At 41.5% G+C, this 24651-nt stretch overlaps 1 protein-coding gene across 1 annotated transcript in view; it reads left to right on the top strand.

The window, feature by feature from the left end:
* LOC122941089 (alpha-2-macroglobulin-like protein 1) overlaps positions 1–24651 on the top strand; it is a 179359-nt gene that overhangs the window by 59248 nt on the left and 95460 nt on the right. Inside the window, 7 exon segments of the mRNA XM_044298085.1 lie at positions 4637–4743; positions 6716–6883; positions 6970–7197; positions 17181–17247; positions 17709–17860; positions 20114–20263; positions 21429–21590. Coding sequence (XP_044154020.1) covers positions 4637–4743; positions 6716–6883; positions 6970–7197; positions 17181–17247; positions 17709–17860; positions 20114–20263; positions 21429–21590 — 1034 coding nt within the window.

Genomic DNA, 24651 nt, shown 5'->3' with positions numbered 1-24651 from the left:
TAGTGGAATATGAGACTTTGTAAGGAAAAAAGAAAAAAAAAGAAAAATCATAATTTTCCGCTAACTTGTGACAAAAAATAAAAAATTCTAGGAACTCGCCGTGCCCCTCACGGAATACCTTGGGGTGTCTTCTTTCCAAAATGGGGTCACTTGTGGCGTAGTTATACTGCACTGGCAATTTAGGGGCCCAAATGTATGAGAAGTACCTTGCAATCAAAATGTGTAAAAAATGGCCTGTGAAATCCGAAAGGTGCACTTTGGAATATGTGCCCCTTTGCCCACCTTGGCTGCAAAAAAGTGTCACACATCTGGTATCGCCGTACTCAGGAAAAGGTGGGGAATGTGTTTTGGGGTGTCATTTTACATATACCCATGCTGGGTGAGAAAAATATCTTGGTCAAATGCCAACTTTGTATAAAATAATTGGAAAAGTTGTCTTTTGCCAAGATATTTCTCTCACCCAGCATGGTTATATGTAAAATGACACCCCAAAACACATTGCCCTACTTCTGCTGAGTACGGCGATACCAGATGTGTGACACTTTTTTGCAGCCAAGGTGGGCAAAGGGGCACATATTCCAAAGTGCACCTTTCGGATTTCGCAGGCCATTTTTTACACATTTTGATTGCAAAGTACTTCTCACACATATGGGCCCCTAAATTGCCAGGGCAGTATAACTACACCACAAGTGACCCCATTTTGGAAAGAAGACACCCCAAGGTATTCCGTGAGGGGCATGGCGAGTTCCTCGAATTTTTTTTTTTTGTCACAAGTTAGTGGAATATGAGACTTTGTAAGAAAAAATAAATAAAAAATAAAAATCATCATTTTCCGCTAACTTGTGACAAAAAATAAAAAGTTCTATGAACTCACTATGCCCATCAGCGAATACCTTGGGGTGTCTACTTTCCAAAATGGGGTCATTTGTGGGGTTTTTCTACTGTTTGGGCATTGTAGAACCTCAGGAAACATGACAGGTGCTCAGAAAGTCAGAGCTGCTTCAAAAAGCGGAAATTCACATTTTTGTACCATAGTTTGTAAACGCTATAACTTTTACCCAAACCATTTTTTTTTGCCCAAACATTTTTTTTTATCAAAGACATGTAGAACAATAAATTTAGCAAAAAATTTATATATGGATGTCGTTTTTTTTGTGCAAAATTTTACAGCTGAAAGTGAAAAATGTCATTTTTGGGCAAAAAAATTGTTACATTTTGATTAATAACAAAAAAAGTAAAAATGTCAGCAGCAATGAAATACCACCAAATGAAAGCTCTATTAGTGAGAAGAAAAGGAGGTAAAATTCATTTGGGTGGTAAGTTGCATGACCGAGCGATAAACGGTGAAAGTAGTGTAGTGCAGAAGTGTAAAAAGTGGCCTGGTCATTAAGGGGGTTTCAGCTAGCGGGGTTGAAGTGGTTAATATAGAGGAGTATGGTGCTTTGTAAGGCCTCTTTCACACTTACGTTGTCCGGATCCGGCGTGTACTCCACTTGCCGGAATTACACGCCGGATCCGGAAAAACGCAAGTGTACTGAAAGCATTTGAAGACGGATCCGTCTTCAAAATGCTTTCAGTGTTACTATGGCACCCAAGACGCTATTAAAGTCCTGGTTGCCATAGTAGTAGTGGGGAGCGGGGAAGCGGTATACTTACAGTCCGCGCGGCTCCCGGGGCGCTCCAGAGTGACGTCAGAGCGCCCCATGCGCATGGATGACGTGCCATGCGATTACGTGATCCATGCGCTTGGGGCGCCCTGACGTCACTCTGGAGCGCCCCGGGAGCCGCACGGATGGTAAGTATACTGCTCCCCCGCTCCCCACTACACTTTACCATGGCTGCCAGGACTTTAGCGTCCTGGCAGCCATGGTAACCATTGAGAGAAAGCTAAACGTCGCATCCGGCAATGCGCCGAAACGACGTTTAGCTTAAGGCCGGATCCGGATCAATGCCTTTCAATGGGCATTAATTCCGGATCCGGCCTTGCGGCAAGTCTTCAGGATTTTTGGCCGGAACTGAAGACATCCTGATGCATCCTGAACGGATTTCACTCCATTCAGAATGCATTAGGATAAAACTGATCAGGATTCTTCCGGCATAGAGCCCCGACGACGGAACTCTATGCCGGAAGAAAAGAACGCAGGTGTGAAAGAGCCCTAAGGCAGATTGTAATCCCAAACAGTCCTTATTAAGGTTAATTTTCCTCAACTGCACTCACTCTGACATTCATAGATAATTCTCAGGCTGCAGGGGAGTTGGACCTCTATTTTTTTTTTCAAGGTCAGCTACTTTCACTTCCTCTATGGGTATAGCTGTTTTTTCTGTCCTCCTAGGAAGTTGCACTCAAATACTTTTGTTCCTCTGTGGAGGCGGGGTGTTTGTCTCCCTCAGTATGTGGAGAGAAAAAACAAGATGGCTGATTACCCCTCTTTCACTAGCAGCAAATAAATTCAATACAGTCACTTGTGTGGGGTTCTTACAAATGATGTAAGCTTCAGCAGTGATCTGAGAGCACATGTATATTGTTTATACTAAGGCACAAAAGATTTGGATACTGTTCGTGACGCCAAAATTATTAAGCGGAAGCGACCGCAGGGGCAGTATGTGACAGTGCAAGGTGGGCTGATGAGGGTAGTAGTCATACTCACGGTCTTGCAGCAACCTGGGTCGGTGTGCAGTGATGAGGAAGACAGCACTAAATCCTCCGGGGCACTCTCTATTGCAGGGAACACCAGCCAGATGGAAGTTGAGGTGCCCTTGATGGTAATGGGTACGCTTATGGTGCTTTGGTGGGTGGGCCCCTGAGTTGTTCGTTATGCCAGCACCGTTAGGTGCAGTTAGGAGATGAAGTAGAATAAGGAGACCAAGTTTCTTAATAAACTCCCAGTACTGTACTGAAGCTGATCCAAAGGTCATCAATGTGCACAAAAGTCATTTACAGCAAGGCAGCTTTTACCGTGATTCAGATTAGTTCCCAGAAGTTGCATAAGGGGCAGTTTTCTATGACAATCAATCTTTCTCCCTTATTTCTCCAGGCCGGAGCGATATACTATGTCTGCTGTACTGTATAATCATATACTTCTGTATCCTCTTTAGGATTACTATATTCTGACAGATGGCCTTTCTTTCCTTGATTATGAGGAGACTAGAGCCTGATAAATGACAGTTACCTTCCTTTGCCAATATTCTTACTCCCTCTCTGAGTTGCCTGGTTCTTCTGTAATCTTTCCCTTCTATGGGCTGGTGCATGGAACTAACTATGGAGTTTTTATAACTCTCCAAAATGGCTGCTGAGGTGCAGCTTTGTTCTCAGACAACACCCACACAATGACCTTCTTCTCCTTCTCCTCTGTACTGTATGCAGGGCGGAGTCAGCCCTGGGAGGCTTGTTAGAAAGTTGCAACTTTATTGGAACTCCTATATAAGCACAATTCACATAAAACACAATCACAGTATTAAGCAGTGTGTTTCAGGACACTGCATAACCATTTCATGATTGCACAGGTGCAGGCCTTTGTCTTAGGGCTCATGCACACGACCGCATGTATTTTGGCGTCCGCAAATAACGGATCCGCAAAAAATACGGATGACGTCTGTGTGTATTCTGTATTTTGCAGAACGGACAGCTGGCCCCTAATAGAACACTACTATCCTTGTCCGTATTGCGGACAATAATAGGACAAATTCTATTTTTTGCGGAACTGACATACAGAAACGGAATGCATACGGAGTAACTTCCGTTTTTTTTTGCGGACCTATTGAAATGAATGGCTCTGCATACGGTCCGCTAAAAAAACTGAAGGGCCCGGAAAGAAAATACGTTCGTATGCATGAAGTTTCACTTGAAGTATACACAGTATATGCCTATTTGTAATACCTACATCTTACCAAATAGATTGTGATACATTATGATTATTCACGCAAAGCCTTTATGGTGATACATGAAGCTGTAAGCACTTCATGTGCTTTCAAATAGTGCCTCTATCACCACCAAAATACAGTATTATGCAATATCCAAATACAATATTCCATAGAGATTTACTAAGGTACAGTATGGCCTCATAGACTTATATTGGTACTTAGGACATATATATGGGAGTTTGTATGTACTGTAGCTTTAATATATCAGTGCGCACAAGGAGTTAACACAAGGTTCTACCGTATAAACCAAAGCAAAACTTAGCAACACATTTATTAAGACTGATGTTTTATATGCGAGGCCCATGGCTGGGGATGGATCTGCCGATCCTCCATAACTTCCATAGCTTCCGAGCTGTCTTACATTTAGACCATTTTCTACGCCTAAAACAGACATAGAAAATTATGAATGAGACAAGCCTGCCGGTCCGTCCCCTTTCCCGCCCACGCCATGCCCACCATTTTAGACCTGAGAAGTTGCAGATCTGCAACTGAAATACACCTAATTTAGGTGTATTTTAGATTAGTAAATGACGCCTTAATTTTTATTTTATAACCCATTTTGTAGCATAAAGTATAAAATATGTTGATGCGCTATAAATAGAGGACATAATAAAGTAAAGAAAACCAAAATACTAATTGAAGAAGTGATAGAGCTATTGGTCTACTAACTAAATTCACAATTTTTTATGTTTTTGAATGAACCATTTCTTTATAGGAGTCGAACTTTCTGCAACCGGTGAAGCCAGCATAGTTGATAGCAACACCGTAACATTTTTGGATCCAAGATCTATATACAAGCCTGGACTGCCCTACTCTGTAACAGTAAATATCATATCCAGTTGTGGTATGAAATCTGTCACTTTTTGTCATAATTGACATTACCTATAACATAAGAATATTAATTAATAACTCAAAAATGTATAACAATTGTAAAAATTATAAATAAAGGTACCGTAAATTCAGACAATTGATGTGTTCAGTACACGATTCAAGATACAAGTTTTGTTATTTTTTCAGATATTTTTGGTTCTGTGAGAAACCCAAATAGATACACAAATAACTGTGTGGTAACCATGTATACCTCACCAAACGACCAAGACCACACTTAAAGTATAAATACGTTCTTTATTACATTATGTAAAATTGGACAAGCCGTAAATGGACAAGACAAATTACAACATGCAAAACAGTTAAGCGCTATGGACGATAATGGAAGCCAGGAAGAAGCGAGGAGCAACATACATCGGGGTTTTTGGCTCCCCTGGGCTCTGGGTCTGTATGCTATATGTCCAGTTTTTAGCTGTGCATCTGACTCTCTCTTTGCACTATTTTGATTCTTTGTTTGTTTAGTTATTTCTTTTGTTTCTGCCTGGTCACATCGCAATGCTGAATTATTGTTTATACCTTAGATTTCAGCTATGGGTTGGGATCTGGCCATGACAGTTATACTCATAAGAAAACAAGACACGTCCCACGGCGCGAATTACCGTCAACCAGTCACCAGGATCAAGAAGGAATCTTTTATTGCAGCAATACAACGCGTTTCGGGGAATCACTCCCCTTCATCAGGTACAAAAAAGCTGCACCTTGTGCAGCTTTTTTGTACCTGATGAAGGGAAGTGATTCCCCGAAACGCGTTGTATCGCTGCAATAAAAGATTCCTTCTTGATCCTGGTGACTGGTTGACGGTAATTTGCGCAGTGGGACGTGTCTTGTTTTCTTGCACTACCATCTTCTTGGGGGCTCCAGGCTTCTCCTTTTGAAGATCTCTCGTGGTCCCGAGGCTGCAGACCACCATATCCAGACGTCCAGGCTTGTTTGAAAATACCTACAATAGTGTTGTGCCTACAATTGCACAACCATACAAGGTGAGCCTTGCCAATTCTCTCTGTTTACAACTGTACACCCACAGAATTACCCTATGGTGCGCCCATCTGTTTTTTTACAGTTCTAAAATCAGCCTGTTACATTACAGTCATACTCATAAGGCATAGTGCCAAGTGAAGTCTTCAATGTAATTATTATCTGGATAAATATTATCTCATTGTATTATTGCCCCATATATAATGCAGACCGCGTGTCCGGCAGGGCCATTATCGTCCATAGCGCTTAATTGATTTGCATGTTGTAATTAGTCTTGTCTATTTACTGCTTGTCCAATTTTACATTAGACAAGCAGTCAGCGAGATTTACACTGCAGACACGGCCGGCGGGAGGAGAGCAGCGCTGCCTGGTCCTGTCAATCAAGATAAGAAGGGCGTTAAAAGAGCTGGGCAAACGGAGCCTCTAGGGGCAGGTTCAACGCCCCCCCCTCATAGAGACTAATTAGCATATTATAAAAGTTTGTTTTTCTCAATAAAGGCTTTAGGCAGTGAGATGGCACTAATATAGTTATGTTCAGCTGACATTAGCACATCGATAATGTCAGCCAGCTTAATACCCAATTTTCAGGTGACAGAAACCCTTTAAGTGTGGTCTTGCTTGTTTGGTGAGGCATTTTTTTGTGTTGGGCGAGCATGTGTAATTTTTTTATAATTACACAATTTTTACAATTACTTTAAAAAAAAAATATATAAATACATATAATTTAGCCTCTATTTCTGAAAAGTTTCTGGTGGGATTCAAACTCACAACTTTCTACATCACAGTCAAGAATGTTAACCACTACCCTATAGAGCTGCATAGCCCATTGCTTAAAAAAATAAATAATAATATGAGACTTCTGCTGCATATGAATACTTACTACTAACTGGCCAACTCGACCAACACTAGTGTTTTTGGTTCTATGTTGTAGATGGAGGTGACTGACTCCATAAAGAGACCAGTTCCAGACCAGGAAATATATCTCACCTGTGAACATGGTGGTACAACCATCAAGCAAACTTTAGTGACAGATAATAATGGACGCTCTTCTTTCATCTTACAAAATACAACCAACTGGACTGAACAATTTGTGTTAAAGGTATGCAATGGGATTGAGGTCAACAACTGGGTGCCCATATTTACTAACTCACTTGTCATAATCTATGATGTTTTTCAAATTTACAGGCTTCAACAAAAAGGGATTCCGACCCAAGTCCATTATTTTTCTTGGGGAGCCTAGGTGATGCTCACAAGGTTGTTTTTCCACTTTATTCTTCCAGCAAGAGCTTCTTAAACCTGAAATCTTTAGGGAAAGACCATTCATGTGGTTCACAGCAGGAGGTCCATGTACAATATATAATAAGACAATCAGCACTAAAAAAAGACACTAAACAGATGGATTTATATTATCTGGTAAGTATCATACAGACTGTTGTTTGTTTTTCTGTGTGGCCATGCTGCCTTTCTTCACACATAACCCGGTGGGAAAAGAAATGTGGCATTGTGATGCATTTGGTTGCTATTATGGCGGTATAGTAGCTGATAAGCATTACTTCTCTATAATACAGTGCTTTAGCATTTGGCCGTAGGGACTCCATCTTGCTCTGACATCATATTTACCTAGTTAATACGGCTGAAAAAAGACTTTAGTCCATCCAGTTCAACCAAGAGATGGGTGGGGATGTGAATGTTAGAAAAGGGGAGTGGCAACCAGACTTCTACAAATTTACATAAGCATTATTGTTATTTAATTTTAAGAATCAATCTAAACCTTTTTTTAAACTGTCCACTGTTCCAGTTATGACCACGTCCGAGCTAGTCTATTCCACAGATTCACAGTTCTTACAGTAAAGAAGTTTCTTCTCCAGTCGGAGGCAGTGCCCCCTTGTCTTTTGAAGGGATTTCACGTGGAAAAGCTTTTTGCCATATTTATTGTACGGCACATTTATATATTTGTATAGGTTAATCATCAGCCTATGTTGGGGATGCCATTCTGCCGATGTAGCTCAAGGAGGGTATGATTGGCAGTGTTTCGAGTGGTTGAAGTGCATGCAAAGTTTCCTGGCCATTTTTAGCATGTCTTGCAGATGGGTGGAAGACTTCAGGAAACGCTTGACAACCAAATTGAACACCTGCGCCATGCAGGGCGCATGGCTCAGTCCTGCTTGACGCAGCACTGACACCATGTTCTTCCCGTTGTCGGTCACCATGGTTCCAATTTTCAGTTGTCGCAGAGAAAACCAGGATTCAATTTCTTGATGAAGGATGCAGAGCAGTTTTTCTCCTGTTTGACTTCGTTCGCCCAGGCAAACTAGGTGCAGAACATCGTGACACCACCGTGCCCTGCACATGTGGAATGCTGGAGGGGCACTGTGACTTTTCCCTGCAGTGGAGGCTGAGGACAAGGTGGAAGAGGAGGAGGCAGAGGTGTACATTGTCGCAGGACCAACAGTGTGAGAATGTGGAGGTGTAAGCGGCGTCACCTGACCAAGTTGCTGGTTTGGCTGAACAGGAACCACATTTACCCAGTGGGCAGTAAAGGACATAAAACGTCCTTGACCGTAATTATAGCTTCACACGTCGGTGCTGCCGTGCACTTTGGAAGACACAGACAGGCTCAAGGACTGGCCCACCTTCTGTTCTACATTTGTGTGCAGGGCTGGTACTGCCTTTTTGGCCAAGAAATGATGGCTTGGGATTCTCCACCTCGGCTCTGCACAAGCCATCATTTCTATGAAAGGTGCAGAGTCCATCAATTGGAAAGGGAGGGAATGCAGTACCAGCAACTTGGACAGGAGCACATTCATCTTCTGCGCCGTTGGATGAGTGCACGCATACTGTTGTCTCTTGGCAATCGATTCGGTGATCAATTGCTGAGGTAATAACTGACTAGGAGGAGGAGGAGCAGGAGCATCAGGACCAGCAGATGATGGGAAGAACAGACAGCTTTTTTCGTCTGAGGTGGTGGAGACTTGACTAACTGAAATTGGGTGCGTGCCACTGGGTTATGCAGCGGTTGCTGCGGCAGACTGGACCACCACATTGGAGCCACAGTTCTCCCAGGCCACTTTATGGTGACGCTGCATATGTTAATGCAGGGCAATTACCCTGGCTACTCTTCACCTTCTGCCTACAGATTCAACAAATGGCCATGTTCACCTACCCGATGGCTTAACAAAAAGCTGTCAGACCGCCGAGTAGGTGATTTTACCCCCAACACTCTGCACTGACTGACTGCTACCGCCACTGCCTCTGTGAACCCCTGCACCACTACATTCTGGGATGGTAGGCACCTGCGAAGCAGGTGGTCTACCCCAGGCATGTTTGGCTCCCGACCTTTCACTACTGCCACTCTGCTGAATTCCGGCCACGCTACCGACTTGCTGGCTCCACCGTTGCCTCACGCTCAAGCTGCCACCCTCTTCTCCTGATGATGATGAAGCCCCTTCATCACGCGGCTCCCAATTGCGATCGGCTACATCATCATCAAGTATTATCTGCACGTCACTGATGCACTGCACATCCTCCTCAACGGTCTCTGAGCCAGGATCCTGACCACTCTGGCTGTGGAAACAGAAAAGGACAGAGGCAGGTTGAGGACAGGTGAGGGCACAGGGCCTGCTTCCGGGCCATGCCAACTAAGAGTTGTGTCTAACCAACCCACCGACTCTTGGCTGGGGGTGTCTGATGTCACTTGCGACAAAGTTGAAGATCAAGTCAACCATTTAAGAACCACTAGGTTGCTGGTCAAGACACGACCGCTAGCTGACACTGGGAGCTCAGGCCTCTCCAAGTGACCCCTGCTGCCACTCCCCCTTGCTCTGCTGCGACCTGTTCCTGCGCCAGAAACATTTAGGTATGTGCCCCTCCCCTTTGTAGGACCTGTCACTTCTCTGTTTTACATACTGTTAAATCAAATAGGTAAATAAAAAGGAAATTAACACATGCCAAAAAGGGCTTTAATGTTCTCACTTCACCACGCAACGGCTAAAAATCCAAATCCCCCCCCCCCCAATAATACACGACAAAAAAAGGCTTTAGAACATATAACTGCGGCCGCGAACGGCAAATAATATTTTTAATTTGCCACTAATCCACGCTAAAAAGGGCTTTAATTTTCTCACTTAACTACACAATGGCTAATAAGCCTTTTTCCCCACTGATACACAACAAAAAGAGTCTTTAGAACATATAACTGTGGCCGCAACGACAAATAATGTTTTTTTTCCCCACTAATACACGCCAAAAAGAGGCTGCAATATAGTAACATAGTACATAAGGCCGAAAAAAGACATTTGTCCATCCAGTTCGGCCTGTCATCTTGCAAGTTGATCCAGAGGAAGGCAAAAAAAAACTGTGAGGTAGAAGCCAATTTTTCCCACTTTAGGCGAATACAAAATTCCTTCCCGACTCCAATCAGGCAATCAGACTAACTCCCTGGACCAACGACCCCTCTCTAGTAGCTATAGCCTGTAATATTATTACACTCCAGAAATACATCCAGGCCCCTCTTGAATTCCTTTATTGTACTCACCATCACCACCTCCTCAGGCAGAGAGTTCCATAGTCTCACTGCTCTTACCGTAAAGAATCCTCTTCTATGTTTGTGTGCAAACCTTCTTTCCTCCAGACGCAGAGGATGTCCCCTCGTCACAGTCACAGTCCTGGGGATAAATAGATGATGGGATAGATCTCTGTACTGACCCCTGATATATTTATACATATTAATTAGATCGCCCCTCAGTCGTATTTTTTGAATAACCTAATTTTGATAATCTTTCAGAGTACTGTAGTTTCCCCATTCCAGTTATTACTTTAGTTGCCCTCCTCTGGACCCTCTCCAGCTCTGCTATGTCTGCCTTGTTTGCAGGAGCCCAGAACTGTACATGGTACTCCATGTGTGGTCCGACTAGTGATTTGTAAAGTAGTAGGACTATGTTCTTATCACGGTCATCTATGCCCCTTTTGATGCAACCCATTATCTTATTGGCCTTGGCAGCAGCTGCCTGACACTGGTTTTGTAGCTTAGTTTGCTGTTTATTAAAATTCCTAGATCCTTTTCCATGTCAGTGTTAGGGTACTTTCACATTAGCAGTTTTTCTTTTCTGGCATAGAGTTTCGTCACAGGGGCTCTATACCGGAAAATAACTGATCAGGCATATCCCCATGCATTCTGAATGGAGAGTAATCCGTTCAGGATGCATCAGGATGTCTTCAGTTCAGTCATTTTGATTGATCAGGCAAAAGAGAAAACCGTAGCATGCTACGGTTTTATCTCCGGTGTAAAAAACTGAAGACTTGCCTGAATGCCGGATCCGGCATTTTTTTCTATAGGAATGCATTAGTGCCGGACCAGCATTCAAAATACCGGAATGCCGGATCCGTCCTTACGGTCTGCGCATGCACAGACCTTTAAAAATGAGAAAACAATAAATACCTGATCCGTTTTCCTGATGACACTGAAAAAACGGATCCGATATTGCAATGCATTTTTCTGACTGATCAGGATCCTGATCAGTCTAAAAAATGCCTGATCAGTCAGAAAAAATGGCCTGTTCAGGCAACGGAACTGCCTGCCGGAAATCAAACAACGCAAGTGTGAAAGTACCCTTACCGAGTGTTTTACCATTTAGTATGTACGGGTGACTTGCATTATTCCTTCCCATGTGCATAACTTTACATTTGTCAGTGTTAAACCTCATCTGCCACTTATCTGCCCAAGCCTCCAATCTATCCAGATCGCTCTGTAGTAGTATACTGTCCTCTTCAGTGTTAATTACTTTACACAGTTTAGTGTCATCTGCGAAAATTGATACTTTATTATGCAAGCCTTCTACAAGATCATTAATAAATATATTGAAGAGAATAGGGCCCAATACTGACCCCTGAGGTACCCCACTAGTGACAGTGACCCAATCTGAGTGTGTACCACTAATAACCCCCCTCTGTTTTTTATCACTGAGGCAGTTACTTACCCACATACAGACGTTTTCTCCCAGTCCGAGCATTCTCATTTTATATACTAACCTTTTATGTGGTACAGTGTCAAATGCTTTGGAGAAGTACAAATATACGACATTCATTGATTTGCCGCTGTCAAGTCTAGAACTTACCTCCTCATAGAAACTGATTAAATTAGTTTGGCATGACCGATCCCTCATGAAGCCATGCTGATATGGCGTTATTTGCTTATTTCCGTTAAGATGCTCTAATATAGCATCTCTCAGAAAACCTTCAAACAGTTTACCCACAACAGATGTTAAACTTACCGGCCTATAGTTTCCAGGCTCTGTTTTTGGACCCTTTTTGAATATTGGCACCACATTTGTATTGTGCCAATCCTGTGGGAACATTCCCTGTCAGTATAGAGTCAGCAAATATGAGAAATAAGGGTCTGCTATGACATTACTTAATTCCCTTAGGATACGGGGGTGTATGCCATCCGGTCCTGGCGATTTGTCTATTTTAATCTTTTTAAGTCGCTGATGTACTTCTTCCTGGGTCAGACAGGACACTTTTAATGGGGAATTTATTTTTACATTCTGCATGTCATCTGACAGTTTATTTTCCTCAGTGAATACATTGGAGAAAAAAATATTTAACAGCTTTGCTTTCTCCTTGTCGCTCTCTGCGACTCCCCCCTCATTACTCTTTAAAGGGCCGACACCTTCAGATTTATACTTTTTAACTATTTATATAATTGAAGAACATTTTGGGTTAGTTTTACTCTCTTTGGCGATTAATCTCTCGGTCTCTAGTTTGGCCGCGTTTATTTGTTTTTTACATGTTTTATTTTTTTCAGTGCTTCCGTGCTACCCTCCTGTTTTAGTGATTTATATGCTTTCTTTACAGTTATATTTATCCACATTGCTTTCTTTTTGTTCCTATACCTTTTATTCCCATACGGTATGTACCTCTCACAATGAGATTTTAGTTAGTTGGGCCTATGGCCTCTCTTAGTTGGCAACATTTAGCTTTTTTGAAGTTTGCTATTTTTGTTCCTCCCTGTAGAAACGCTCTTTTAAATAATAATTGGAAGGTTATTACTTTATGGTCACTATTTTGCAGGTGTCCCCCAACCTACACATCTGTTGTTCTGTCAGGCCTATTGGTTAATACTAAGTCCAGTATGGCCGTCCCTCTAGTCGGGTCCTGAACCAGTTGGGAGAGGTAATTGTCTTTGGTTATTGCCAAGAACCTGTTTCCTTTATGAGATATACAAGTTTCAGTTTCCCAGTCTATATCTGGGTAGTTGAAGTCCCCCATAATAACCACCTCATTATGATTTGCCGCCTTGTCTATCTCGTTTAGTAGTAGATTTTCTGTGGACTCTGGTATATCAGGTGGTTTATAGTAAACTCCTATTAGTAATCTATTATTGTTTTTAGCTCCATGTATCTCTACTCACAGTGACTCCACATGTTCATGTCCCTCACTTATATCTTCACGGAGTGTGGGCTTTAACCAAGACTTTACATAAAGGCAGACCCCTCCCCCTCTCCGGTTTTGACGATCCTTTCTAAACAGACTGTAACCTTGTACATTAACTGCCCAGTCATAGCTATCATCCAGCCATGTCTCAGTTTTTCCCACTATGTCATAGTCCTCCTCACACATCACTAATTCCAGCTCCCCAGTTTTATTAGTCAGGCTTCTGGCATTAGTGTACATACATTTGAGAGGTTTATGTATATTTTTTACCCTACACCTTTCCTTCTGAACTGTTCTAGTCCCTCCTTCCATTTCTCCCCCAGTCCCACTTCCTTGCCCCGGGTCTCTATCTGCACTATCTTCCCCTCCTATAATGTAATTTCCCTCCCCCCCAGTCCCTAGTTTAAACACTCCTCCAACCTTCTAGCCATCTTTCTCCCCAACGCAGCTGCTCCTTCCCCATTGAGGTGCAGCCTGTCCCTATGATAGAGAACATATAACTGCGGCCGTGAACAGCAAATAATGCTCTTTTTGCCACTAATACACACAAAAAAGAGCTGTAACTTTCTCACTTCACCACACACCGGCTAATAAACCATTTTGGTTTTTCACCAATAATACATGCCAAAAAGCAGCTTTAGAACATATAACTGCGGCCATAAACGGCAAATAACTTTTTTTTGCCACTAATACACCCGAAAAAGGGCTGTAATTTTCTCACTTCACCACACAATGGCTAATGGGCAATTTAAATTTTTCCCCTCTAATACACGCCAAAAAGAGGCTGTAGAACATATAACTGCTGCCGTGAACGGCAAATAATGTTTTTTTTTGCAACTAATACATGCCAAAAAGAGCTGTTATTTTCTCACTTCACCACACAACAGCTAATAAGCCTTTTTTTCCCCCGCTAATACACACAAAAAAAAGGCTTTAGAACATATACCTGCGGCCGTGAACGGCAAATAATGTTTTTTTTGCCACTAATACACGCCAAAAAGGCCTGTAGTTTTCTCACTTCACCACACAACGACTAATAAACCATTTTTCTTTTTCCCCACTAATACACTCCAAAAAAAGGCTGTAGAACATATAACTGCAGCCATGAATGTCAAATAATACTTTTGTTGCCACTAATACATGCCAAAAAGGGCTATAATTTTCTCGCTTCACCACACAACGGCTAATAAGCCATTTATCTTTTTCCCTACTAATGCACGACAAAAAAAAAGGCTTTAGAACATATAACTGCGGCCGCTAATGGCAAATAATAATTTTCTTTTGCCACTAATACACTCCAAAAAGGGCTTTAATTTTCTCATTTCACCACACAATGGCTAATTAGCCCTTTTCCCCACTAATACACGCCAAAAAGAGGCTTTGGAACATATAACTGCGGCCACTAATGGCAAATAATGTTTTTTTTTGCCACTTATACACGCCAAAAAAAGGGCTGTAATTTTCTCACTTCACCACACAACGGCTAATGGGCAATTTTACCCACTAATATACTCCAAAAAAAGACTTTAGAACATATAAACTGCAGCCGTGAACGGCAAATAAAGGTTTTTTTGCCACTTATACACGCCATAAAGGGCTTTGATTTTCTCACTTCACCACACAAAGGCTAATAAGCCCCTTTGTTTTTCCCCTCTAATACAAGACAAAAAAAAGCTTTAGAACATATATAACTGCACCACACAAGGGTTAATAAGACCCTAATAAAAAGAACGGTTTGCTGGAATCGCAGAGGTATTGCAAACCTGAAATGAGCAGCGATATAATGACAATTTTGATCCCCAGTCAGTGCAGCAAGGTGTTATAGGATTGTTCCTATTACCCAGGCTGTAAACACCCCTATTGAACCCTGTTCTGCTTCAATACTGTGTAATAATTCCTGCCTATCCTTTCCCTACACTTCTAATGCTCTTTCCCTAAACTTCTATTGAGCAAAATATAAGTTTTCAAGTCTTTCCTAGCACTGTCCCTAGTGCCTGCTGACGTCTCTCCCTGCACTAAGTACTTTGGAAAATGGCTGAATCCAAGATGGCTGAAGCTATTTATAGGGCTGTGACATCACAGGGCTGGCTGGTGGCTCATTGGCTGCATGCATGTCATTGTGGCTAATCCCTCGTTCCCAGAGTTTCTTGCTTCATGTCCTAACATGTGCAGCAGCCATTTTAGGAAATAGTGCTATTTGTTACCACGAAGAGTGAGGAAATTCGGATTCGGTGCAAATCTAATAATTCCTGAAATTCGGATTCGCTTTGATTTGCTTTTCTTTAATATATATATATAGTATATATTATTATTTTATTTTACATATATACAAAGAAGTCAAATCTTCAGTTGGGGCAAGGGGACAAATTAGTGCGAAGTGCTCAGAGCCAACTTTAGGAATATAGAAAAGGTACAGCGGCTCACCCCCTCTCTATATGGAAAATGTGCTCACCCCCAGGTCCCACCCCCAGGACCAAATGAGAAAATGCGTCCAAACAACAGGTATGGGGGGGGGCACACTCCAAGAGGAAACACAAAGCAGTATAGTGATGATACACTTTAATATACTAAAATTTTTAAGAACATACCTCTAAAACATACATAAAATATGATTCATATACGAATATAGGTAAAAACCAGTGTAATCCACACTCAGTCACAATAAATCACAATAGAACCGCAGTGGAACCGCGTGATGGCTAATAGTTCCAATCCTATAATGTTGTCCACAATCAATGACGCTGTCCACAATCAATTGTATCCAGCAAGTGTCCAGCAGATATTATAATGCTGAAATCAATTGTATTAAGCAGGTGTTATAGTGCTACAAAGTTCTCATCCAATAGCCCACCAAACTGTTTCATACAGTGATGTAGTATCGGGGCCCAATTGAGTCCAGTGCACTTGTAATATATTGCCCGCAATTGTGGGCTCAATCTCACTTTCACACACAATACCAATAGTAATCACGCTCCAAACCGAGCCTGGTCTTACCCGTCTTCACTGCTTCTCCTGCAGCGTGAGTCCAGGTGGCTGCACACCTACAGCGTCCCACGTGACCTGGTAGCCAAGGGGACCGGATGCACGCTCGTATGACGTAGGTATTGTGCGACCGCTTTCCAGTCAGCGCTGCTTTGTTCGCTTCACTTTACTTCCTTGCCGGCTTTCCTTCTTATCTTTGGCTTTAGGTGGATCAACGCTCACTCTAACAACCGCCAGACGCATTTCGGGGTCTCACGCCCCTTCCTCAGTGGCCTACTGAGTGAACGGATCCTCATTCTTTATAAATCTTTATTTAAAACTCCACCCACCATCCTCCATATTCCTTGCCCATGCACTTTGTATTATATGGAGTGGATTTGCTCTTTATGGAGCGGGTTCCTATTCCTAATAGGATCATCATGTGTACCTTTATTCATACATTCTAGCAATTCATTATAAAATCCAATAAAACAATAAATATACCCCTACCCATTTAAGGGTACCTCTTCAGTTTAAAAATAGGTACCTCTACAGTTAAAAAATAGGTAATGGAGAAGGCTGCAAGGACACTTGCTGGATACAATTGATTGTGGACAGCGTCATTGATTGTGGACAACATTATAGGATTGGAACTATTAGCCATCACGTGGTTCCACTGCGGTTCTATTGTGATTTATTGTGACTGAGTGTGGATTACACTGGTTTTCACCTATATTCGTATATGAATCATATTTTATGTATGTTTTAGGGGTATGTTCTTAACATTTTTAGTATATTAAAGTGTATCATCACTATACTGCTTTGTGTTTCCTCTTGGAGTGTGCCCCCCCCCCCCCCATACCTGTTGTTTAAACTTTAGGAATATGTGAAGTATAGCATTTGAATGCTCTCTCTGCAACAATTAAAGAAGAGTGTGGGTTTGGGTATTTGGCTAATTGTCTTGTTAAATATGGCTATAATAATAAATATTGTTTCCTATATAGGTAACTTCCAAGGGCCATATAAAGTTATCTGGTTCTCAGAAAATAGTAGTGAAGGAATCTGATGCCGGTGAGAATGCTTAACTAAGTAATAATACTTTTTTTTTTACTTTCAAATCCATAATTTTTAACATATCAAGACTGGCATTCCCATACACCAGTCTTGATCCTTGTGCGCCATAGTGAAATGCACCATTAACTGAAGTCTACACCAGCTGGGAGCTGGCGTATGATTAAGCTATAACTTGCCTTAGTTTCTGGAAAAAGTTATAGTAAATGAGGTGGCCACACAAAGCCCCGTCCCTCTTCAAAGCCCTGTCCCTTTTCTCACCACTTTAGAAAAGCGGCGAGAATCTTAAAGCTGCAACTAGAGGCATAACTATGGCATGCGTCATAATTTGTGACTTTTTTTTACAATAGTGGCATAAAACCTTTAGTAAATATCCCCCTTTATGTTTTATTTCTAGAATCCAATACTATGTATTATCCAAGAAATACTTTTTGTCACAGTACTTTTCTGCTTTCTTTCAGATTTACAAGGGGAGCTTTCCTTCAAATTTTCATTAAATGTTAATGATTCTTCATCTTCATCCATTCACATTTTGGCGTATATTTTTCTACCGAGCAGAGAGTTGGTTGCTGATAACTTAAAAATCAAGATGATGAAATGTTTTAAGAATAGGGTAAGTGAAAGAATTTTAAAAATTAAAATTCAAGATGTAAAAGATTTTTTGAGGTTTGCCAAAATAATGAACCGTTTTAATGTTAACGTGCATCTGTACTTTTAAAAAACATTTGATATGTCATGGCGATATACCAAAGGTTTTTATTTATTTAAAAGTCTATCCTCACTGCTGGAAATAGACTGGAGACAGTCTCGGAAACTTTCTATTAAGCACTTCTTTCTCCTCATTTTAGTGATCAATGGGGGTCTCAGCTCTCGGACCACCCCCAATCAAAACATTTGATGTCACTATGACACATCACAATTTTTTTTATTTTTTTTAAGTAATGGAAACCTTTAAACTCTCTTGTGAGAAATAAACATTCTAGTAAGGATACTGCTAAAATCACAGACTATGGTTGTTGTCAGATGCTGTGATGGCTAGTTCATTGATAAAACTCATAAGGAGAATGGATGGCATTCTTGAAAGATATAATACCAAAAACCTGGTTCCTGCCTCACAGAGTGTGTTGCTTTTCTCTGGATCAACACTGTAGATGTTTAGGTTGGATTTGATGGATCTGTGTCTTATTACAAGTTGATCAAAAATTTACGGTAACTATGCAGCCACGGATTGCAGGATAAAACTTACCAGGAAAGATTAAAGGACCTTAACATGTATAGCTTGGAAGAAAGACGAGACAGAGGGGATATGATGGAAACTTTTAAATACATAAAGGGAATCAACAAGGTAAAAGAGGAGAGAATATTTAAAAGAAGAAAAACTGCTACAAGAGGACATACTGTAGTTTTAAATTAGAGGGGCAAAGGTTTAAAAGTAATATCAGGAAGTATTACTTTACTGAGAGAGTAGTGGATGCATGGAATAGCCTTCCTGCAGAAGTGGTAGCTGCAAATACAGTGCAGGAGTTTAAGCATGCATGGGATAGGTATAAGGCCATCCTTCATATAAGATAGGGCCAGGGACTATTTATAGTATTCAATATATTGGGCAGAATAGATGGGCCAAATGGTTCTTATTTGCCGACACATTCTATGTTTCTATGCTGGACGTGCCTCTTTCTAGACAAAGCATTACGAGAGGGGCTTTAACATTGCAAGGAGTGTGGGGATTCACTCTGGCAGTTAGGACTAGCAGAGTATAGAGGCAAAGTACGAGGCAGTATAGAGGCAAAGTACACAGTTCTTGAATCAAACAGCGGTGTTTATTCACACATTGGTGTATAACAAAATGCAGATAAGTTGTATCACAAAGCGCAGGTGACTTGGTGTTTGTAAACACACAAGGAAAGTCCATAAACAATAAAAGTCACCTTTTCTCCTGGGTGTTAATTCACACCCTGTTAGCCGTTCAGCCTCATCAAGTCCATAGGTGGCCTGTTCGCCTTTAGAGGGGCCTGAGTCCTTCAGCCCGGCTCAAACCTCAAATCCCAGCACAGCCCTCAGTTCACAGCACACAGACTCTTGAGATCCACTGTCAGAAGGAGGTAAATCCACCACACCTGGCAGTGCTGGCTGTTTTTTATGCCTGGCAAAACCCAGCCTGGAACACGGGGAGGAGTCACCCACCCAGCACTTTGACTACTCCCAGTAAGAGCAGACCTGGATCAGCTATGACAGCCATGCTAAATCTCAAGGTGTCAATTAGCAATAGCTGCTGCTGACACATAAAATACTGACTTACTTCACCGAGGCCAGGAACCTCGGTGACCCATACCTTCCATCCACAATGATTCCAGATACCTTCTTACAGGAGGCATAGGCAACCATTGGCCCAGTTCTCTTGGCTGTCCCTACTAAAGTTCTGGTGGGAGACGCCGCTGGAATAATTGATATAATTATTATAGGTAGCCTATGAAGAGGCTGTACCATCTAGAAAACCGCTTTTCCATTAGAACATATAGACATCACAGCAAGGGGTCCCCTGCTTTGAAGCTTCTTCTGGGAGCAAGAGATGAGAAACTACAACTACTAGCAGCTTCTGATTTGGAGAATGTTACACAGTCACCCTCTTTTATTTGAATGGCCATCCAGTACATTGAATTGACAATACAGCAGTTGAACAAGATTCCACATGTTGGAAAAATAAGTTTTTAACTTCACAACTTGAAACATTTAGAAAATGATATCAAATGTAGAAAACAATTTATATAAATGAACAAACATGTTCTACAAAAATTGTTGGTGGATAATGTGTACACAAATGTGGAAATATTTATAATTAAATATTTTAAACCACTTCTTTATCCAGGTATCTGTAGGATTCTCATCAAAGGAAGTTCTCCCGGGGTCAGATGTAGCTCTACAGGTTCAGGCTACTCCTTTATCTCTCTGTGGTCTAAGGGTGGTGGATAAAAGTGTGGTACTGATGAGACCAGAAAAAGAGCTGACTGCTGATAATGTGAGTCTTTTCAGCTGAAAAATAAATACATGAATCAAGTTACAATAAACATGCATACATTTATAAACACCATTACAAGTTATCAAAAAATTACACATTCTGGTTTAATGCACTCCAAGAAAACAAAATATGGATTACACAATTTCCGATAAATGGCAATGTTTCAATTCACTTTTTAAAATTACATGGAGATTTGTACTTAAATTACAGTGCCCCAATAATTACATTTTGTTTTGCACACAAAACCATATGATAATGACCAATTGGATGACATGTATGGATGACATCTAGTTTACAAAATGACACATAGTTTGGTTAATTTCAGCACCTTCAGAAATTTACTGTGAAGTTTGTCTCCAGTGGTGATGGTTGAACATGTTAGAAGATACTTTTTAACGTCTTCTATGGCAAGAGCCTTGATATATCACTTCCAACTTGTTAGCTTAGGCAATCATAATGGAATTTTATTGATCAGCCATTATTGAGAGTCCAATGCAAAATCAAAAAATGACTGCAATAATGATATGATGAGGGAATATACACTGTATTTTAATCCAGGACTGAACTTGACAAATAACAGTGGTTTGGAAAGGCCAAGAAAATCTTTTAATTCATTAGCATTAACTTTTTTAAAGAGGTTGAGCCATCTCACGCATTGGTGGCATATCACTAGGATATACCACCAATGTTAGATCAATGTGAGTCCCACCTTTGGAACCCGCACTTATCTCTAGAATGGGACCTCCAAAGCGAAATAGCATGTGCAGCGTGCTCTTCATTCACTTCTATGGGAGTTACGAAAAAGCCGAGTGAGCGTGCTTGGCTATTTCCGGGACTGCTATAGAAGTGAATAAGGAGAACACTGAGCAAGCACGGCCACCTCTCTATTCACCCCTATGGGAGTAGCCGAGACAGCGTTTGGCTATTTTCAGCACTCCCACGGAAGTGAATGGTGAGTGCGCTTGCACAATGCACTCTTGTTCACTTTTCGGCTCCATTCTAGTGTTAGGTGTGGGTCCCAGAGGTGGGACCTGCACCTATCTGATATTGGTGGCATATCCTAGCGATATACCACCAATGTGTGAGATAGGCCAACCCCCTTTAAATTTCTCTCCTTTAATTACCCATTTAACAGTCTAATGTTTGCAGTATCTTTTTTTTCTAGGTCTACGATCTCTTCCCTGATGAACAGTTTATAGGCCTATATGGAATGAGAATGTCAATGGATTCAGAGCTCATTCCATGCGCAAATGGTCCAAGTGGAGCATATTACTCTGACCCTTTTAGTTATATGCCTTCAGATGAAGATATACATAAACTGCTTGTGGTATTCTCCTTAATTCTGTATAATGTAGCAATCATAAGAGAACAATGACACAATTTTTAATGTTTTAAAGCTATAGACATTAGATCATTAGAGAAGATAGAAACATTGTGCTCAACAGGAACTGTATATGAACTTAGTACGGAAAAAAACTTAAAGAAGTAGTAACTTAATACCATTTTTGTTAAAGTGCATCTGTAGGATAAACCATATTATACAAAGCATACAGTACTTCCTGTTAGGGTCAATCATGCTGAGTTTAGCAATCCCTTATTAGTTGAAATCAGTAGCTCCACTGTAGAAAAATATTCACTTTCATTCAAGTCTTAATTAAGTGTTCGGAGCATCAATGGTTGGGTCTACCCCTTGGAGCACCACATCACCACCTCTTTTCCCTCCTAGCCACTCTCCCCTCCACTTGAGTGACAGGGCCAGGCATCCTCATTGTCTTCCTGTCTGGCACTGTAATCCAGTGCATGCACCTGTAAATTTTGATTCGGCACATGCACAGTTCGGATCTCAGCATCTGGAAAGGTACACTTTCCCCAGTGTAGAGAGATAAATTGTAAATTTGCTGGTGAAGGTTGAACCAGCACATGAATAGTTTAGAACAGCGGTCCCCAACCGCTGGGCCGTGGCCCAGGACCAAGCCCTGGAAGATTGCTTGCCGGGCCGCAGAGGAGAGGGGAGCAGAGACGCCAGGCACAGTAGAGAAGGGGGGAGGGATGGAGGGAGGGAATCCCAACCTCCCATGATGCGGCCACCGTCCCATGATGCGGCCACCGCAGAGCCCAATAAAGTGACCGGGCTCTGATGCTGTCCGCCCCACTGCCACCAATGAATGTGTGGCTAATATTAAAGTAGGAGGAGGGACAGGGGAGGGTTTACCGCTGTGCCCTCTCAGCTAGTTTGCTCAGCAAACGGCAGCAGCGGCAGCCTCCTCCTCCTCCTCCTGAGTCTTGTGCTCTCTAGTCCCCAGCCTTTAGTGCTCTGAAAAGCAGTCGGCGCAGGTCCCCGGCCCACACCCTGTCCCACACACTGCAAGATTATTAGCCTGCAAAATCGTATATATATATTAGCTCACCCCTCCTGATATCATGAACAGGTGCTCACACTAAATGCGGTTCACCCCAACCACACAAGAAAGTTAAATAGTTATATAGAATATAGTGGGCACTCAATACCTGTAGCTACATATAGGGTATAACACATTTATTTATTATTATACAATATACATATATATAACTCAATAAAATTCTAAAAAATGGCAATTAATATACTCATAAAATTTGCAATTAATAAAAAGATTTCACTCCTATAAATTCATATCCTGTGTTGAAAGTTCATATGTCAAAGTCCGTATGCTGTATTAAAAATTCCTTTGAGAATTTGCCACATCAATTGGCGATAAAAAGGTATTAAATTATAGTGCAGTTCACTTGATGTGCTGTATACCAAAATTAGTACGGATATACGGGGTAATGTTGAATAATTCCAGGGATGATATAATGCAGTATATTGACGGTACTTACTGCGTTAGTCCACTCTTTTTATATCTCTGACCATTACGGTCAGAGATATAAAAAGAGTGGACTAACGCAGTAAGTACCGTCAATATACTGCATTATATCATCCCTTATACTGAGTATATTAATTGCCATTTTTTAGAATTTTATTGAGTTATATATATGTATATTGTATAATAATAAATAAATGTGTTATACCCTATATGTAGCTACAGGTATTGAGTGCCCACTATATTCTATATAAAGATTATTAGCCTGCCTCAAAATAAAGGCAGGCAAAAAACATGTACAGTATCAGGCAGTCAGCAAGATTTGGGTTTAATGTGACTCATTAACTGCAATGTTGCCAATAGCCATAATTTGAGAAGATGGGGGTCACCTATTATTAATCTGAGGTACATGGTGCTATTACATTAGTATCCCAATGTACCTCACAAAGTAAGTGGCCCCACGCACCTCATCAAACAATGGGCAACATTGGGTTAACCATTAATATGAGGTACACATGAGGAGGTTACCTTCTGTTAATGTGAGGAACATGCAGGTCAAAATTGATAAAAACAATGTGCCTCATATTAACAGCAAGTTACTCCAGCATGTACCCGATGCCATTAACCCCATCGTTATATAGTGTTATATATTTTAATATGCACCCTGTGTTTTGTTATGCGTGTGAATCAGTCAGCGCCGACCAGCACCCCCCTAAGCCTCGCTCATCCCCTAAGCCCCGCCCCAGAACCCCTCCACCCCACCCGGTCCCCGGGAAAATTGTCTTGCATGAAACTGGTCCTTGGTGCTAAAAAGGTTGGGGACCACTGGTTTAGAACACAGCATTTGGAAAAGTGTACTTTCCCTAAAGCTAAAATTTAAATGGCATATACACCACTAAATGTGGACCTTTAAGTACAGTCAGATCTAGATTCACTTCCACACACAATGCTCTTTCTTTTAAAGGCTATGTACACCTTTGGGGCATTTTTTATTATCGCATTGTACTTTTTTTGAACGAAACATGATTTTTTTTCAATTGGTCTTTGTTAAAAATATGGAATCCTTTTTTCTATACAGAGATGACATGCTCTACTAGCTGCATGTGGATTTTCAGTCTTTTCCGTGGGGAGCAGACGACTCCTTATCTCTGCTCTCTGACCTTATAAACACTCATCAAAGCTCAATCCTTATCTTACTGATAAGAATGTGGCTTAAATAAGTGTTTATGACTAGGGATGAGCGAACTCGAACTGTATAGTTCGGGTTCGTACCGAATTTTGGGGTGTCCGTGACACGGACCCGAACCCGGACATTTTCGTAAAAGTCCGGGTTCGGGTTCGGTGTTCGTCGCTTTCTTCGCGCTTTTGTGACGCTTTCTTGGCGCTTTTTGAAAGGCTGCAAAGCAGCCAATCAACAAGCGTCATGCTACTTGCCCCAAGAGGCCATCACAGCCATGCCTACTATTGGCATGGCTGTGATTGGCCAGAGCACCATGTGACCCAGCCTCTATTTAAGCTGGAGTCACATAGCGCCGTCCGTCACTCTGC

This window comes from Bufo gargarizans, chromosome 6 (assembly GCF_014858855.1).
Source record: "Bufo gargarizans isolate SCDJY-AF-19 chromosome 6, ASM1485885v1, whole genome shotgun sequence".
Lineage (NCBI taxonomy): Eukaryota > Metazoa > Chordata > Amphibia > Anura > Bufonidae > Bufo > Bufo gargarizans.
The sequence above is the reverse complement of the archived record's forward strand: the minus strand, read 5'-3'. Positions and strand labels throughout refer to the sequence as shown.